Source organism: Echeneis naucrates, chromosome 11 (genome assembly GCF_900963305.1).
Source record: "Echeneis naucrates chromosome 11, fEcheNa1.1, whole genome shotgun sequence".
In the NCBI taxonomy this organism is placed as follows: Eukaryota; Metazoa; Chordata; class Actinopteri; order Carangiformes; family Echeneidae; genus Echeneis; species Echeneis naucrates.
In genome coordinates this window covers 9490560-9510756 of record NC_042521.1, presented here as the reverse complement: position 1 = coordinate 9510756, position 20197 = coordinate 9490560, and the positions used below count along the sequence as shown (strand labels likewise).

The following is a 20197-nucleotide window of genomic DNA, read 5'->3' as shown; positions in this document are numbered from 1 at the left end:
TAAATCCTTGTGTGTGCCTGCATGTGGGAAGATGGCCACCAGTCTGGGGTTCTCACACCAGGACTTACACCTGAAGGGGTGGAGTCAGTACACACACACATGCATACACATATACGCTGCAGGACACATATTTGGTTGCCCCACAAAGTCCCCCCACGTCTGACATATGTCACTCCCAATCTGTTCAGCAGGCCACACATCTCTCCAGAGTCACACTGCCACTGTGGCTTAGAGAGCAGCAGAAGGGGGGGGGGGATCAGGCAGAAAGAGAGAAACAGAGAAAGCTGAGGACTGAGCAAGAGGGCACAGAGGGATAAAGATGGCAAGAGTGAGACAAGAGAGCATGAAAGAGGCAGAGAGTGCTGCTGCTGCTAGTGCTTGCTGCCCTCTCCCTACTAATTGGTAGTTTGAAAACAACACCATCTGTTCTTTAAGAAAGTCAGATGCACAGTCTAAAAAGATGCCACCACTCATGAATACATTTACTCGCAGCCAAGTCAAACAACTCAACATCCCCAGGCACTGTTACGCACAAAGATCCTGCAGGATGTCGGCTAGACTGGCATCTGTTATATGTTTAGGTATTATAAATCTAGTCCTGGGTTGCTGCCAATGCATCTCAAGTAATGTAAACATATGATGATGAAGATAGTAAGAGGAAATATAAGCCAGGTGAATATATTTGTGCATGATGGAATACCTCACAAGAAAGTCTGAGCCCACCTGTAACCAGGCAAATCCCTGCCTGAATCTGAGGGAAATTCACATATGGAAATAGATTGCCATCATGTGGTGAAGCAATGCGCTCACACTCATGTGACATCATAAAGACTGTGATATGGTCACATTGGAAAAATCCTGAGATTAAAATTTGTGAGACAAGATGTTTAGGAAGTGCAGGAAACAGTAGGGAAGAGGAACAGTATCCTCCCCAAATCATCCATATAAAACTACCACTCACACTACGTGATCAGACTGTTAATCATATGCTGGTTTATAGATGTAAAGAAAGAAATTGCTCCTTTGTTGTTGTTGTGTTTTTGTTTTTTTTTGAGCAGGATAAAACATTAATGCTTAATTGTTTTATTCATTAATTTTGTTGACATGGCCTTTAATGCTAACTAGGTTTACCCTCCACTATGTAAATGTTGTTTGATGACATTTAATCTGAATCATAAGAATTATCTCCACCTTGTATTTAGCTGCATAAAGTCCCTTATCTGATGATATTATATAATAAGCACATAACACAGCCTGTGGTGAGCTATTGCTTAACTTGAACAGGTTTAAGTACTTTGCCATACAAATCCCTATACAACTCTTGAGAGTGGTTACATGAAGCGGTATACCATCATGCAATCAGACTTCAGATCAGATTTTGATTTAAAATTAGTGGATGCGATCATTAAATCACAAAAAATAAAAAAGCATGGTGTAATCACCCATTAGCCACAGCAGAGCAAAGTTATATCAGGTGCATTTAACAAAATATGAATAATTACCAGCATCAGCTGTATCAGAAAGTAAAAAACCAGGCCCTCTCGGGATTCTATGCACACAGCTCAATGCAATGACCATGTTTTACATCGCCAATCTGTTACAGTGGGATCTCCCTTGCTTCAATCCCATGGATGATTAAGCGTGATAATTAAGGTTTTTGGACATTTCCCACAGAGGAGCAGACGTGGCAGCTGGTGACATTCATGCATTCCCAAACACAGAGGAGGGAATTACAATGAGGCCTCCATTCATTTCAGTGATCACAAAGTCTGTTTTTGGCACCAATTCAAAAACAGTCAAGCTGTTGTTGAAAGGGACTATTTGTGGCCCTCTTTGTTGCAATGTAGGCAATGTACCTTGATCTATTTTGGGAATTATAGGAACCATAGCCAAATGTTCAAATTCATCCAGCAGGGTCATTTACCTCTTATTGCCGGGGAAAGAAGCCATGGGGATGATCAAATTGCTTGTTTGATGTTGTGGTTCCTATGACATAATATTAAAGCGTGCGTAAGTGATTTAATAGCTTGTCTTTTGTTAGCTTGATAATCAGAGCCTAATCAGAACCGTGGGATCAAAGAGTCAAAATCAGAGTTGGTCCAGGCGAAGCCAGCACTCCTAATGTTCATTCGATATGCTCTAGATGATTTCCCGGAGATGGCCAAGGAATAATGTTTATGAGGTCACAAAAGCCCTTCAGAAGCATGTGTGCATGAATGAAGCATTCATAACAATAAAAACAGTACTGATTTAATAAGTGGCCACTGTCTCAACTCTAGATTAAAGCATGTCTGCATTCAGTTTTACTTACAGAAATATGCAGTGCTCCGCCTGAAGCTCAGCAGCTGGCGCAGGTTCTCCAGTTATCACAGGTCGACAGTTCAAGCCCCAGCCTGTGCAGGACACTGAACCCCAGTGACCCCTTTTGATCTGGCCACAATCTCTCCTCAGTGGCTCCGCTGCCATCTGTGTGAACGGATAAACAGCAGGCACAATTTTCTTCAGTGACTCACTAACGGGCAAATTTGTATGTTGTTGTTTGCTCACAAAGTGAATGTTGGACTGTTTTTGAAATGCACTGAATCGTGCATTCTGCATTTCGATTTCATTTTAATCTGATAACATCTATCGCTTAAAAAGGAAAACTATTTATCTTTTAATCTCTCGAAGAGGGCTACTAGTTTAAAAAAAAACATTGGAAAACAACAGACGATTGGAGTAAATGTACTCGGGTGTACAGTGTAAAAGACGAAGCGAATAGAGAAAAAAACACAAGGCAAACATCAGCAAACGACTCAATTTCCCAGAATGCAACTCTCAAGCGGAAACGCCGAAGGAATCCATGGAAACGAAAGACTGGCGTGCTAGCCAGGAACCGAGCCTGCGTTAGCTAGCGTTGACAGCAGATATCGATAAACTTCGCTGTACAGCCACATCGACTACAATTAGTTCACTGCTTTTTTTGTGAAAAATGAGCCGGACTCCTGATGCCAGAGCGAGGTAAGACCTCCAGCACATCAAACTGAATCCCACGTCAACGTTTCTGGGTTCGGAGTTAACGTTTAGCTAAGAAATGAGCAGGTTGGGTGTTTTAGCTATTAGAGACGTAGCCGTAAATCATGGTGGGCCTGTTCCCACAGAGAAAGGAGCTAAACCGGGCTGTGCACAAAAGGTTTCAAATTGGAGAATGTCCTGCTATCATAAGGTAGCAAAAAATAGCTGTTCTCTACAGTTGGCTGGCTATCTGCCCGTATCAATAGCAGTGATAAAATAACAAACCATCTATTAATGCCATCATGAATACTCACATGGTTTACTGTTCAAGGCAGAATTTTGCCATTTGCCCCGTGCGAATGTGTGAATACAAATATCTGAGTGTCATACACATTTTGTCTGAATGATGCTGTTCACGTTCACTCGTACCAGAGACAACCAGACAAGAAAGATCCAGGAGAACATCACCAATGTGGAGAAACATTTTGGGGAGATGTGCCAAATGTTTGCTGCCTATGTCCGGAAAACAGCCAGGCTGAGAGACAAGGCAGACGTCCTTGTCCGTGAAATCGGCTTGTATGCAGACACAGAAACACCAAATCTGAAGAGAGGTATGAAGCAGTATGCTGACCACCTGGCTAAGATTCAAGACTACCGCCAAGCCGAGGTACAGCTACAGTCATTTATTTGATGCTGACTTCACCTCATTAATCATTAGATTTTTTATAGCCACAATATAAAGTTGCTCCATAGAACATAACCTGAGCTTTTCTGCCGTGTAGGTGGAAAGACTTGAAGCCAAAGTCATAGAGCCATTGAAAAGCTATGGAGCTGTAGTGAAACGTAAAAGGGTAAGCATTACCTTGAGTCGTGGCCATGTTGACATATATATTAGTATGATTATTCCTCAGAAAGAAACATGTTGCAGAATTGGTCAGTCAGCGTAGCAGTGATTATATCACTCAACATTTACTATCAAACTGAGGATGTAAATTGGAGTTCGGGTTATAGATGAAGTTACTATTGTTGTCAACAACATGCATGGCCACATGAGGGCAGTATTGTTAAAGATTAAAAGAAATTTGCTGGGGTCAAGAAAATCTTGTACTGTACACAACCATGATAAGTGTCTGAAACAGATCTATGCCAACAGCAGTATATTCAGTTCTGACTTTACAGTTGTCGTATATGAATTAATGATGTTGCTGTAAATCATCATAATAGTGATTATGCCTTTGTTTTGTCCAATGGTGCAAAATGGCAGTTTTTTCCTCTCTCGTATTTTGTTGGAAATAATATTATTTCAAAATTAGCATTTTAATGTTGCAAAAATAAAAATTGTGATTATTAGGTTTTTGTTTTTTTCATTAAGTACTGGAAAGTAGAGTCTTCCCTTGAAATGGTTGTGCTCATTTGTTTTGCAGGCAGTAATTGTGTGCCTTAGAGCTAGTTCTGTATTTTGGCTTGGTTATTTTTAGTTTTCCATCAAAGCTGAAACAATACCAACTTCCTGGGATGAATATTACCAGAACGGTACAAAAACATGTGTAACACAGTATATTTGAGAACTTGATTGGGAAACACTGAGGTTCCCAAATTTCTTGTTATATTATGTTCTTAGTATCCAGGTAACTGACTGTTGATTACGTTGTCCTTTTGCACTAATGCAGGAGGACCTGAAGACAACTCAAAGTGCCAGAGACAGAGAAGCCAAACAGATGGCTCAGCTTGAGAAGACCAGACAAAGAAACCCTTCAGACAGGCAGATCATTGTATCCTTCTCTCGTTTTCTTCTATTCTCCAGTTCTCTAATTATGAATAAACAAAAAGATGACAATGTCAGGAAGTGACAGATGACAATGATTAACTCTTCAGTTACTTCGTGAATAATTAATTTTTCAGCATGAAAATAAACTTTATTTCATCAAGTTTGAAAATGTTTACTTTGCTTGACTTTGCATTAACTTTCATTGCACATCAGGCAACAGCTTGTACCCCCATGTAACGTGTAGGTCAGAGTCCACTAGAAAAAGAAAAAGGAAAAAAAAAAAAAAGAATTTACACAAACAGGGAAGTATTTTCATGTTTTTTCCTTGACCAAGCCTTCAGTCGCAGGTGTGTCACATATAATTCTTACTACAATCTGTGTGTCTCATCATTGGCAATGAGTCAAATAAGTCTAACAAGTCCAACTGTTTCAATTAACAAATGCAGGAACAGCCGCAGACTATTTTTAATATCCTTAATTGTTACTCAAGTAAATAAGGTGAGTGACTTGTCACTCAGTCAGATCTCCCACAAAGGATAGTTCTTTAATCTCTGTCAGACCAGTTCTACATATGTCAGTCTACTTTGTCTACTTATTCTCTGTTCTCTTCTTGTTGTGGCATTGTTAAATTGGGTGTTTTTCAACTCTGGCAATTTTGCGCAGGTGTCAATATTCACAGCTATTACTTTCACTTTTTGTTGAAAAAAGGCATTATCATTATATATTGAGAGTATTTTTGGTGTTTTCTGAACTGTAATATACAAATTGGCTCACACATAATAACAACATATATATAATATATAAAATAACAAGCACAAAGATGCTAATTTAATATACACAATACACATTTTAAAAATATTGATGCTTTTCCCAAAATGTTTTGCCATAACCTACTGTATCAGTTTGATTTGCTTTGTGGTATGTTCTACTTTGCTTTGCCATCAGGCAGAAAGTGAGCTCCAGAGAGCCACCATGGATGCCACACGGACCACCAGGCAACTGGAGGAGACTATAGATGAGTTTGAGAAACAGAAAATCCGCGACATCAAGGTCTGCTGCAACTAGCTTTCTCTCCACCTCAAATGAAGAATTAAATCTTTTTCTGTGTAAAACAGGGAAGGGAAACCAGACAGTGGCTCTTTGAAGATTCACTGTCTGGCAAAGGGTGGTCAATACTGAAATACTTAATTTTCTTTCAACTCTGCAGAAAATATTTGGTGAGTTTGTGACAGTAGAGATGTCGTTTCATGCCAAGGCCTTGGAAGTATACACCTTGGCCTACCAGAGCATTCATAGTGTGGATGAGGAAGAGGACCTGGAGGTAGGTTAACCATGTCCCAGCTGCTGTCAGTAATACTGTTTGTTAGGGGTGTAACGGTACGTGTGTTCGCACCGTAGTTGTGGGGCATTTTTCTGTACTGAAAATTGACCAAATCTTGATTGCAAAACCGAAGTACATACTGTTACACCCCTACTGTTTGTGTATGGCAGATTCTGAGGAATTAATTATTGCCCCAACATAATCATTGACACTGACAAACACTTGAGAAAACGAATATGTAGTTAAATGTGGCAGGGTCAAAACTGAAATATCTTTAAGTGCACATTCTTTTATGTCCTTAACCTGATATCTACAAAGTTTTAGCTACCATGATCTCAGCCATCTATTACTCATCCTCTGATTGTTCAGAAAAAGTTCACACCTTTGAATTGATGTGGTAACATGAATGCAACTTGCTGTATTAGTTTGATGTGACTACTGCCCAATTCAGTCATTGTTCCTTGTATTTACACGTTTGAACAAGTTTGCCAAACTTTTTTAAGAGATAAAGGTCGTAAGGATCAAAAGGATCAATAATATTCAGTCAGAAAGGTTTCTCCTGGAGATGCCCCTTGCGTTTTTTTCTCCACCCTTTGCCACCTCATTTGTGTGTTTTTGCACTGAATCATCTCTCTTCCATTCATATTGAAGCGAAACTCCTCAACCAGACAAGGCTGTTTTTCAGTGACTCATAGTACAAAGCACGGGAGATTGAATCATCCGTAAAAAGCACAATTACAGGCATGAAGACAATCCTGGTCAGAAGCCTTTGTACAATCCTTATAGTGGTTTAAATGGCACTTTGCAGTGTTATCAAAGGAATACTTTATTAAATGGTTTGCATATGAGACAAACTTGAATGCCAGCCTAGTTGGTGATTTGCTTGAAAATTCCAGATGGTAGATAATTTCTTTTCTTTGTGTGTAATATTCTACTTAAACTTCAATATTTATTAAATACATATTACTTAGTATGTGTTAACTATATGTATGTGAACTGTATGTGTATTCTGTTCACACTGTGCCATTTTATGGTCATTCCTTAAATTCTTAAATTATATCTCAGGATATAATCAGAGCACACAAAGGTGTGTGCGTAAGCATTGCTCAACTCTCCTATGTCTCTGTGAAGAAATCTAGCACCTCCTAATGTCTTTGGCAGGTGTTCAGGAGTTCTCTGCACCCCCCTGATTACCAGTCACGATTAGACATAGTACGAGCAAATTCCAAAACGTCGCTCGATCGGACCGGGTCTTTCCTGAGTACCTCAGGGACCTTGCAGGTAAGACGGCGAGAGTGCAAAGATTTTTATTGCCTGAAACAAAAACTAGCATTTCTCCATAAGATTTCTCTTGAACTTTGCATTTGGCAGTTGCAAGTTTCATGATGATGATGATGACATTTTTAAAAATCCTCTCTTCCTTTTGTGAACCCTTTTGTCTGTGGAAGTTTGAACTTCCACAGGTCATAGCATGCCAGTATTATCTTGCATTTTTCATCCATCAGTGTTTAAACAGCATCTTAGCCGTGGTACTGCACTAACTTGCAGACTTAGTAACTTAGTAACAAAATGTTGGGACATCCTCCTGAATGAGGAGTATCATCTGATATCTTTGAAGAAACTGTCTTCTGCTGGTCTCTGGGTGTATTCAGAGGTATTATCTTAAATTTAAAGATGTCCTGATTGTAGCAAAAAGAAGCAAATAGCAACTTACACCTGCCATCAGAATGTGTCTCAGAAGCATCCTGCGTCACATCATGAGATCATGTTTTGTTTCCATGATTACATTCCATTTTATCTCAGAAAAACTGTAATCACTGCCTAACAAAAACACTTTGAGTCATGTACACAGCTAGAAAGGTGGATTGCAGAACCTGTTTATGCACTGGGTGAGAAGACAGAGGAGGAAAATACTCATTGAAGTTGCTACATAATTTTACATAAGTAAACATAATAGTGCATAGAGAGGTTGGTTCTTAGTTTATATACTTTATGGATTTGGCAGTCCTACAACATCAGACACATTTACAATTTTACACCACAAGTAATCGTGAACCTGAGGAATCTGGTGTCAGTGTGTCTAATGTGTTCACACCTAGGCCTGTATTATCCTCGCTCTTATCCACAAACATTGAGAAAAATGTTCAGGGGAAAATGAATCGTGCGGAAGCAGCAAAAATGCGTAATGACTACCTGCTGAGTATTTTAGTGAAACAGTGACTGTTTATTTGTTGTCACAGCAACAAAGAGCTAGTAGTCGGCAGACAAGAGGAGAGGAGGAGGATGATGAAGATGAATCTGAGGAGGAGGATGAGGAGGATGAGGACGAAGAGGAGGAAACCGATGATGAAAGTTAAATTCTCTCAAATGTTCTAATTTTGTCTTGTCTGACGGGAACAAAATGATAATGTAATGGATGTCGTAAAGGAAAAGCTGTCATTAACAAAATCACCTCACTCACAGGTGGTCTGAGCACTCTCGTAGTGGTAATGTACTGTAGTCAAAAGATACTTTGTAGGAGAGCATCTTTGCTACACTTTGTTTATGAAATCCCAACCAGTGTTTGTCTTTTCTACATTTTTATACTGCGCACAATGCCAAAATGTGCATTTCATGTTAATTTGTCTTTATGAATCAAAACAATAAATACATTTTAATGTTCATTGTTCAAGTGAATCTCTGTTCTATATTAAGTACAGTTAGTCACTTTGTAAGAGATGCCAGCACGGAGGTTGATTGCTATTTTAGAAATGGTTGCCGCGTGTGAATCAGTCTAAGTGACAGTAGTTACATGACGGCAGCAGCTGAAAGTGACTCATCTCTTCCACAGACATGCAAAAGTGGCACTAATGAAGTCGGGGACATCTTGCACTATGCTGTCCATGTTTATCAGGATAGGCCGATAAACGGATGCAACTGGAGAGACGGTTTTGTCTGCGTGTGTTGCACCATATAAAACCGCTTATGTGCATGTGTTACAGAGTGTGTTGTCTGCTACAGTGGAGGCTGCTGCCACTGTCTCATCTGATGCCTCCTCTGAGTGTCTCGCATGAGTCACCCAACGCATTTATCATTCCTCAGCTGTCTGTGTCATGAGGACTTCTCTGCCTCTGGACTTGTAGATACGGACGCAAGAATCGAACAGGTTGATATCATGTATATTTGTTTGACAAGCAATACGTGCACATTTGCACATACATATCGTCGTGCAGTTGTGCAAGGACCAACAAGAGGTACTTCTTCTGATGAAACAGAGGCTACAACAACCTCCCCTGCAGCAGCACTGGTTATCTCATTGATTCTGTGAGATAAAAGCTGTGTAGGTGGTGTGTCATCAGCCTTCTGCACAACAGCACCTTAATGCATATAAAGGTTAATGTGTATGCAAACAGTCGCACTAACACACGCTGACCAGTTTGACTTTTTGTGTACTGTGGATCTGAATGGCCTCTGTTGCAATGAGTCATCACGTATAAAGTGTGTGTTTGTGTGAGCGGATGAGTCAGAGAGCTTTTCCAATTGCAGAAAAACCTCAGGGCTCCACTCCCTGATCACAGGGTGAAAGAATGGAAGTGACCACAGAGACAAAAAGGTCTGAAAGAATCAAATGAAAACAAGATTGAAAGACAAGTGATTTCAAAAAATAAAAAACAGCTTTCATGTGCGCAACGAGTTAAAGGTACAAAGAAAGACGAGTTGGTTATGACTCATTGCATGTTAAAAGCAAACATTGATGCCCATGCAAGGAACCAGATGTGAAGAGGAGGGAGGAAGAAAGAGGGACAGATGAGAGGTCACTCCTAACCCCGAGTTCTTATCACTGAGTCTGACTCACTGCCCCTCAGCGTCACATCACTCCTATCAAACGCTGCACCCGCGGCACACGTCAGACTAATGCAGCTGCTTTCATATGCAGCACCTCTCCCCTGAGCCCTGTGTCACTGATCTTACTTTGCCAGAGGCACGCTGCTGCGATCTGAACTGCGAGTATCTTCCACACTCTACAGTAAATAGAGCCGTACAGTCCCCACAGTAAAATAAAATACCTATTAAATAAAGAATGCTTTGCCAAGGTTAGAGGTTCACTTCCTCTCTCCCCCACCAGAGGGGGACATTTAAGAGTGTTCTTACCTGAGCTGCTTCATTTGGGAGACCTGCATATGGAGACATTGTGTTCTTTCTCAAGCTGCAGTGTGCAGCTTATCAGTTACCTCTACAGAGAAGTAGACAAAACTGAGCTTTGAACTGTGACACAGAAGCATCCAGATCTGATTTGTATTCTTTAGGATTTCAAACTTAACGAGTGAATCATTTGGCCACCATTTCCACCAGAGAGCCAGTTTTGCAGGCAATAGTAAAAGCAGAGAATTTTTTTTTAAAAATACATACTTAATATTCATCATATTTGTGCCAGGGAGAGCCTGCGGTCTGTACCAGTTTTGCCAGTATAGCATTGTGAAACAGGTGAAAATTTCACCTTCCACCTCAGAAACTGACGCAGATTTAAGGCCGTCTTGGAATAACATTTTAAGTGCACACCAGCCCACATTCTGCTCCTCCAACAACACAAACATTCTCCTGGGAGAAGGTAAAGGGGGGAGATTTATGGGTCAAGTGTAACCTAGTCAGTATCTCTGCTGCAGGACCATGATTGGCTCTCCCATAGAAGTTAGGATTCCCTCTTCTCACCTTCTGACTCCTTTGCAGTTATCCCCGATGACGAGTGTGCCTCCTTGTTTGAATAGCGTCTTATTTGGAAATATGCCAGTTTAATTCTTCCATCTTATTCGTATAGGCACATTTGGCCAGAGGAGACGTTGTGTTGGGTCATGTGTGTGTACAAATGTCTCTGGAAGAACAGTATATGTGGACATATGTGCATGTCTGCCACAGAGACCTACAGTACAGTTGTTTGGATTATTAAATACAGTGCCGTGCCGGCAGCTGTTATAAAATCAAGAGGCAGCATAGCCGGAGTGTGACTCACGCACTGACTCACTGACAGCATTGCCATTGCATGTGTACGTTTCTATGAGTGTGTATGTGTGTCTGTTTCACACTCCGGTTCCTCTGGTAGGCCTGCAGTGTGTTGCTTGTGCTCTAAAAAGTGAACCCTGCCACATTCCCTGGATTTCACACCAGCAAACAAGGTTACATGTGTGTGCGTGTGTGTCTCTTTTTTCCTACAACAGCATGTGTGTTAGCATGAGTGTTGCAAAAGACCTCATACTCTTCTGATTGCTCCCAGCAAATATAATTTAGCAGAGGAAGGTTTTGATCACCGCACGAATTATCCAAAGAGAAAACAATGGTCATAAAACCTAATCCAGACGAGGACTAAGAAGTTAAAGGAGTTAAATGGGTGAATTATACTAAGAAAAATTGAGTGGTTCAACAATAAACCTTTACAAAAAAGAAAAGAGAACTTGCAAACCCTTGGGTAATGGGGCATAGATATGGAACTTCTGCCCTCTCCTCCTTCTGTTAGCTTTTTACATGTGCAACGTCCATATGTGTGTTGAATCAAGATTACTTGTTATCATGTGAAACTGCCAGTCACGTGTTTGCCATTACCAAGAGAGGAGCCCTAGAGCTGGTGTTTTACCCACATGTGTACAACAGCCACCGATACTCCCATCTCTCTGATTTATGCACCAGCATAAAGAGCAGTGTATCTGCTGTCAAGGGCACTAAAGTCATAACACTCACTGTCCAGTAGCTGGATAACAGGTAACAGGATAACTGCTGCTTTTCCTGTAAGTAAAGATACAGTATTTTAAATAGCTAATGGTGTGTGTCAGTGCTTTGCTGTCGTGCTCCGGCGCAGTATATCATCTGATGGTGATAAAGCAGAAAGTGTTTTCTTATTTATTTTCTGTCTCATGCCTGACAGTGGTGTCATTTGGATATCTCCGGTTCAGCATAAATCACTGTTTGCAAAGAATAAGAGGGAAGTGAGAAGCTTAGTGTGCATGTGAGTGTGCATTTTATTCTCATGAAGATAAAAGACCTGGTGAAGATCAAAGATGCGTGCAAAATGTTTTAAAAGTGTTATTCATCTGGTTAGAGTTTGTCTTTCAGTGGGATTGGAAGGTTTAAGGTCAAAATCAAAGTGAATATGAGAGATTGATTTATTAGCCCAATACTAACTGGTCTTTCATAAGACTTAAGCTGAGGGATCCAGTTTAAAGCATGTGTGTCCAATAAATAATAGTACACTGAGTCATGTTAAGTCATATTTACTGTTTGCACTTAAACTTTTGTGTGTGTGTGGCGGGGGGGGGGGCTGTTGGACCTGATATCCATGTTTGTTGATAATGATGTTGAAATATTCCACTTTCAAACAACAATTGGGAAACAGAGAGCATGTGCCATACGTGTTTCTACGTGCATCTATGTATTCTGCAAGACACTTTATCAGACAGAGCTATGTTTTCGATCAGCGCGTGAGGCCTTGGCTTGTGCCCGTGCAGGAGCTCAGTCACTTTAGCCTTGGTGTGCGGCTCCGTGCACACTTGTGCGTCTGTCAGCCCACCGGCATCTGTGTCTGGTCTTGTCTCTCTGCCCCGTGCATCTCAGCAGACAGCTGCCTGATATTAGCTAGGATTATGATTAGTCTGTGCCAACTTCAGGCTTCTGCTGGGTGAGCGGCGAGCATGTTTACAGTTGGCCACCCTCTTCCTGCTATAACACCACACTGCTATCAGCCCTAACCTGCAGCCCACTAACACTCTTCTCTACCTCAGTGCATCACAATGTCTGACCATTTTAATGAACTTTAACACCAGAAACTATATCTGAACTTTGGCCAAAGATTAATTTTACCAAAAAACTAAATATAAGTTACTGATGTTCAGTATCCCTGAAGAAAGTAATTTACCACTTGTGAATTGTGCATTCATTTAAAGTAGATATTTTGGCCACCATCTGGTGCTTGATGTCCACTTAGGACCAGATACTCATCTGAGTCAGCGGCAGAGCATATGGTCACTCTCCTGTTACATTGTGCACCCAACATTCATGCTTTGAGTCAAGACTTAGGCAATAAGTACAATACACTGAATGCAGTCTTCTAGAGGTGAAATAGTATTCAAACCCAGAGCATATCTGCTGTGGTAGCACATATTACAGTATAAGTGATACTTTATCTCCCTCTCTCTCTCTCTCTCTATACAAAGAGAAGCAGAGGCTGGTATTCATCATGTCCCAGGTAAGGTACACGTCACAAGAATGTGCTGCGGTAAAATGTGCAATCCGAGTGGAGAAGGAAAAATAGCTGTCGTCTGCCATTGCACAACAAAGGCTGCATTCTCCTTCCACATTTTGAAAAATCTGAAGAGAGTGTTTCCCCACTGAACCCCGCCACCACCCCACCCCAACTCGTCTCACTCTCCTCCAGCGGAAAAATAAAGTGAAACCAAAGACAGAATGCGACATAAGAAGCTGTCAGGCCCAGCCCGGGTCAACAGCGGAGGTCAAAGCTATGTCTGGAACACAGAGTCACTGAGTGATGAGTTAAGTGTCTCTCAGGGACACTTTAGTACACGACAGCATGGTGAAAAGAGTGCCTGTGCATGTGTGCGTGTATGTGCAACTTCTCCAAGGCTGAGAAGAATCGGTCAGGAAAACTCATCCCCCCCCCCCCCCCCCCCCCCCCCCCCGTCAGCATGTAAAAAGGCAAGCAGGAAGCTGGCTGACCTGTCTGTTGAAAATACTCACAAACAGCACATCAAAAGAGCATCACAAAATGACATGTACAGAAGAGGGCACACAGAGACCCCACAGACACCAAAAGAGAGTGGAGAAATACTAAATACTACACACACACACAGTGTGACAGTGACTAAGAGACAGCCTGGGAACAGCTAGTCCACTAATGAGGTCTATCCCATGAGGATTTAGTACTACGCAGAGGAATGCAGGCACTCCGCTCTCATGACTGACCTGCCTTGACACACACACACACACACACACACACACACACACACACACACACACACACACACACACACACACACACACACAGAGCTACTTTGCTGTCCGAGGGCTGCCCTCTTACACATGAATGAGAACTGATATAAGGCATCCAAGAATAGGACACTTGTAATTTGGTAGGTACTGAATTAGGAACAAACATAAGAACCACACTGGGGAATTTGACACTAATTTGAGGTCAGAGCAAGCAGAGGCAAGAGGAAAAGGGAGAACAGGGCTGAGAAAACAGAATGAGAAGACGAAATAAATAAACAAGGGTACAGTGGGGTCAGAGAGAGAAGCCATGCAAGCACGGAGAGATGGAATCGTGAGGGTACAAATCACAGAGTTTTATTTGCACTTAGCATTTACTCTCGAGATTGGCTCATGTTCTGGATGTGAGAGCCAACTTTAGTAAGTTTACTAGAACAGATCTGGTGCCTGAAGCAGACAGGCCTCATCGCTGGAGGTCTGTTGCCTGCTGCTAGCTGACAGACGGACAGCACGAGTGTCCGTCTCTGTCACGACTCCCTCCGAGAACACACAAAGGCGTTCTCTACTTCTGGGAGAAAGTAGAAAGTTTGAGATTAATAACTTTATAAGTGTGTTTCGGAACATTTTGAGAAGCCAGTGCAGCAGTAGTTGTGTAGCCAACCCAAACAATTTAGAGCGTGAACACATCACTCAAAAGAACACAAACTGGGCTCAGCTATGAATATAAACAGCACTAGGTTAGATAAAGCGGCTGGAACAAATGATTTATTTGAAAAGTCAAAACAGTATTGTTTGCTGTGGTCACTAACTTAATTTTGCATGCTAATTGCTAATTAGCTCTTAAGACATTTAAGGCTGACATATTGTAGGTGTTTTTTTGTTTTAATGTATTATGTATTTTAACCTGATGATGGTATCATTATCAGTATCACATGACATGAAAAGTACAAGTTATAACCCATGGCAATGGTTTACTTGGTAAGTGGAAAACTTTGATCTGCTGGTGGCACTAAATGAAAATTCTGGGTATTTCCAAAGTCATACAGATTCACCGTCTGAGAGCAATGAAGAGCTGGAGCTAATGTTTCCACAATTAGCCCGATAATTGTTGTGATATAACATTAACGTCAGCCTAATGGTTAGGCTTGAGGAAACGTGGAGGAGACAGTCAGCACAGCGATAAGCTCCACTCCACGTTGTACATGTAACAACACTCAAGCTGTTGTGAACTCCCTGTAAACCAAAGCCCCATGTGCCTTATTGCTATTTTAAGCCAGTCACAAGGGCAGCACAGCGGTATGGTGGTTAGCGCTGTTACCCAACAGCAAGAAGGTTGTGGGTTTGATTCCCAGGCCTGGGGCCTTTCTGTGTGGAATTTGCATGCTCTCCTTGTGCCTGGTTGGGTTTTCTCACAAAGTTCAACAACTGAGTTAACTCATCACTCTAAATTACCTGTAGACGCCAGTGTGAATAGTTGTTTGCCTTTGTATGTCCCTATACGTCAGCCCTGGGACAGACTGGCGTCCTGTCCATATTTCTCGCCTGAGATACCAGCTGGGATTGACTCCAGCATCCCTCATGATCTGGATGAGGAAGCAATATGAAATTGGTCACAACAAATATAGAAATTCTTTGCTGATACAGGTGTGTCCAGCTCTGGACAGGTGTGTTTTAATTGAACGATGCCAGCAAGCGAGGATATGACTTTAGCATCTTCTCTTGTAATGTGGAAACTGGTAAAATTGTGTTAATTCACACCTAGGCCCCAAAACTAACTTGATAAAAATCTGATTTGTTGAATTTATTTCTTTTGGGTCAGTAATAGCTCGCTGTTGTAATCTATGACCAGAAACATACATTTCATGGATGGATGGAATTTTATTTTATGAGTTCACATTTTATTTTTCAGGGACACTCTGTATATTAAACATTAGCTTCCCCACCCCACCCTATCCCCGGATCTGAAATGTGGTCTGGTTATTGTGAATTATGACAGGTTTCATTGGTATATAGTGGGGTCTGTGTGCTGCCCTAACGATGACAGTATGCAACCACTGTGCACCTATCTCTAGAAATAAACACTGGGCCACTGCTAATCGTCCTTGTGTCAGCCATGCGTAACACCATGTCACAGCCACCGTGCAGGCTGAATGCCTCGCAGGCCTTTGTTTTGGAAAATGTGGTAGGGTTGCCATGGCGCTTGTGTTTGATCTATTGTAATTAACCGAGCCCATTGATTGCACAACGCTTCCCCCTGGCTCGTCTCCGTCAGTGGGTAGCTCTGGACGTCTCATCAAACACCACGTTAACCAGCATTTATGCAGTCGCCTCCCCACAATGAATTGTCCTTACATGGCCTAACAGGAATGAAAAGAGTACAGGAAGCTGAGGGGAGACAGAACAATAAGGATCATTTGAAGATTAAACAAAGCTGAGGTTTACTGTTTCAAATGGGTTTTGGATTGTGAGCTCAAAAGAACACCGATAAGTGTTAACTGATTACTGATGATAACTCTGTGTGTGCGTTTCCACTTATGTGATGATCAAACACAGCATTTGTCTACAACAACGATAGTATGCTTTACGGGCAAACTTTTAGATCGTTCCGTCGACTCGCTCTCTATTGACCCAAAATCGAACTAAACTGTCTTTGTGGGAATAAAGACCTCAGTAACTTTAATATCTGCACTATAAATTTCAGCCAGGAGCTTATTAGCTCAGCTAAGCTTTAACACTTGAAGCAGGACAAAACAGCTAGTCTGGTTCTATTTAACAGTGAGAAAAATCTGCCTATAAGCACTTTTAAAGCTAATAGCCTGGCACATCACCCCCTGTAAAACGCAAACTTGTTCTTGCACTTCTTATTTGTGTCCAGATTACATGAGTAAAACATACAATGTTAATTAGTGATATGCAGCCAAATAGGCAGATATTCTTCTCTTTTGGACAGAGCCAGGCTAGCCGTTGCCCTTGCTGCAGTCTTTATGCTGAGTTAGCTGTCTCAAATTAATTTGATACAGAATTAGTCACAGTGAGGATGATGTACGAGGTAACCACATCCTTGTCCTTTGTCTGTTGGTGGTGGCTGTCCTGATCTGTGTCATGCAACGTGGTTTAAAGTCAATTAGCCCTGCTTCACCACCCCAGGGGTGACAATCTGGGGCTCATATGTCCCGTCAGGCCTGACCTTCACATGACGGACTGAGGCAACACTCACATATGGCTGGGCCCTGAGGTGGGAAACTGCCTACTATCAAGGACAGGATTGTGCATGAAATGTTGATGGACGGTTAGATTTGTCATCTCAATCTCAAATATGACCTTTTCACTGAAAAGATTCTGTTTTCTAAGGATTCCTATTTTTTTTAATTTTTTTTTTGGGGGGGGGGTGCGAAAATTATTAAGAATATGAGAGAAAGAATACCAGAATTATTGTACTTTGTCGTTCTGATATAAGTGAAAGTGTGAGAGCCCTTTCTGTGGGGAGATACTATGAAATTAATGAGAACGATCTGTAGGGGATTTCCAGGGAAATTAAGTTCTGCTATTTCTGGCCTTGCTCTTTGAATCTGATCTTAGGACAGAGCAATACCACTGCATCTAAATTCATATCATAATTTCAGCTATTATAAGGAATCCAATCTACGCGCACGTAGTACGTCTTGTGACTTGAATCTGGACTTTCCCAGAGCTGCTGTCAAAACTCAAGTTCACTATTTTTTATTTCCTGCTCCGCAATGCAGTCGGGGATCAGAAATCTCTTCACTGACGCAGCAACAAAAATCACCTCCATGTTTCCGAAGACTTTGTGTGAAATAAAGACCAGAAGACCACCCACTGTTAAGCTCCTGGATATAAGGAAGTCCACCCAATTAAGTTAATTCAAATGTGCATGCATGAACATATTTTCACACATTATATATCAGGGTAAATAACAAGCAGCTTCTCTGTCAGAGGCAATTCCTGTGATGTAAGATGTAAGAGAAACAAAGTTAAGATACAGAGCAAGTCTGAGGTCAATCATTTCTCAAGTTTTAGTGGTCAGTAAGCAGGCATTTGTGATGAAACTGAGGATTTCCTCATGTTACAGTTCACACAAGGCCTGGGTGAAGGTGTGTGAGAGGGCTCACTGCAGTAAGAAAGGTGTTTCTAATTGAAGTATGTGTTAAATTGAATTTAAAAACAATTGTGAAATCCTAACCCTAACCCAGCCTTTGCTGGCTTTTCCAAACAGCGTTTTTTAGTTTCAGTGTGTGTCCCAAAGCTCGTGTGTGAGTGTGTGAAGTTTTGATGTGCTGGATGCTACACGGTTGTGCAACTGCAGCCCATTTGCCCAAAGCAAATAACAACATTCTAAGAAAGAAGAAAGGGGGTTGTGTTTTGAGAAACAGTATCCCCCCCCCACCCCCTTTCTATTTTCCACCAATGTCATTCGCATTTAATCTGCAGGGGCTTGCACAATTTTCTATTTCATTTGATGCTGAGCAACACGCTGATAAAGGTCACGGACGGGCAGGACTCTGAAAAAACACCTCACCATACACTGGGGCATGGATATGAATCACTTGCACAATGCTTTTTAGTAGTGTTTTAATCATAGTCCACAATAACAGGTTACCGGTAGTTCTTGGGATTTTTTGAAAAGGTCATCTGCTTTGTACAAATGCCTTGTTAAATAGGTGTTAGCGCTACTTGTAAGAGCCTGTATGTGTGTATCTTGCATTCCTTCATAACCATAACCTGTGTAAGGCACACACTGCCAGGTGTGTAAAACTTTACTCTGCTCATTGAAAAGTAAAAATGTAAATTTGAGAATTTTGAAAAAAAAAAAAAAAGTGTTCAGTCTGCGTGATATGTGTCAGATTTAGATTCACTTTAACCTGCAAAGAGACCTGACTCAACCACAGCAAACAGGAAAGCCGAACACCTGTGTCGAAAAACAAATATAGAGTATGATCAAACAGATGTTTCGATAACAGTGAACCTTGTGAGCAAAGAAGCCAACGATGAACTATGCACAAGCTCCAGTGTGACTTTATGTCTGTGTGGACTCATGAAGGGGTAATATCCTCTCATTCTTCCTGGCAAACCGCTGTTTACTGACAGGGCCACAAAAGGAGCGATTTTACCAGAAGACTGATGAGAGGCAGTGCATGTGTGTGTGCGTGTGCGTGTGCGTGTGCGTGTGCGTGTGCGTGTGTGTGTGTGTGCGTGTCGGGGAGCACCCACCAGATTGTGATTTCAGATCACTTTTTCAGTTTTCACAGGTCTGTGTCAGGCATCAGAACACTGTAACGGTTCCTACCTATGCCAATGGGAAGCCTGTGTTTACTAATTGCACAAACAGCAGCCAGTGCCCGGTACTAAGATTGCTTACAGTCACTAAGTATACATATGTCAGCCTGTTAGTCAGCACACTTCCCCATGTGGTGACATACGGATGTCCGCTCCTCCTATAATCAGGATGTAAGTCGGTCATCTGTTCAGTGGTTTTCCTCTGCCCAGTCAAATGCTGTCGGACAGTCGTCTTGTTTCATGTCATATGTCTGTAATTACTGTCCTGTGGTGACGAATGCGGGTGGCTTTAAAGGAGAATAACTACAGAAATGAACAATGGTGGTATTGCAGTACAATTATAGAAGCTGACTCTGAAACCAAAACTAAACTTCCACTGATGTTTGTTCTGCCTGTTTTGCACAACATAAAACTTAATGTTTGTCAGTGTTATTTTCTGCTTTTATGTTCATAGTAACTTGAGGAATATATTTCTACTCATTTGTACACATTACTGGGCCTCCAGTGCTGTATAAGATACGACACTCACTCAACAGCGTCTACATATTGTGATTCAATCATGTGTTTTGTAACTTTGCAGTGAGGAGGTGGGTTATTTTGGATATGTACATGGATGTGTGTCTTGTTTTTCTTTTTTCTTTTTGCAGATAGCCTGCCTCAACTCATGGTCACCTGGCCCATTTTCCATTTTCAATTATTCAGCATATGATGCAAAATATGTCTCATATGTAATTCTTTCCAACACTGAAACCCAAGGTCATATTTTAATTGGGTGCAACGTAGCTCTGATACTCTCATATTCCGAGTAATGATGGGTTTCTGAGCTGAGCGAATTCCTAACCACCCGTTTG

The 20197-nt window shown here is 41.5% G+C and overlaps 2 protein-coding genes across 2 annotated transcripts in view; both read left to right on the top strand.

Moving 5' to 3' along the window:
* Positions 1-2869: 2869 nt before the first annotated feature.
* Positions 2870-8744, top strand: cibar1 (CBY1 interacting BAR domain containing 1). Its single transcript, XM_029513350.1, has 9 exons — positions 2870-3000; positions 3427-3661; positions 3777-3845; positions 4665-4766; positions 5104-5109; positions 5708-5812; positions 5970-6083; positions 7245-7364; positions 8324-8744. Exons 1-9 carry the CDS (start codon positions 2972-2974, stop codon positions 8438-8440), a joined length of 897 nt encoding a protein of 298 aa, XP_029369210.1. The 5' UTR covers positions 2870-2971; the 3' UTR covers positions 8441-8744.
* Positions 8745-11794: 3050 nt separating this feature from the next.
* The window catches only part of trib1 (tribbles pseudokinase 1), a 29969-nt gene continuing 21566 nt past the window's right edge, over positions 11795-20197 (top strand). Inside the window, exon 1 of the mRNA XM_029513349.1 lies at positions 11795-11839. The gene's annotated coding sequence lies outside the window, so the exon portion shown is untranslated. The remainder of the gene's footprint in view (positions 11840-20197) is intronic.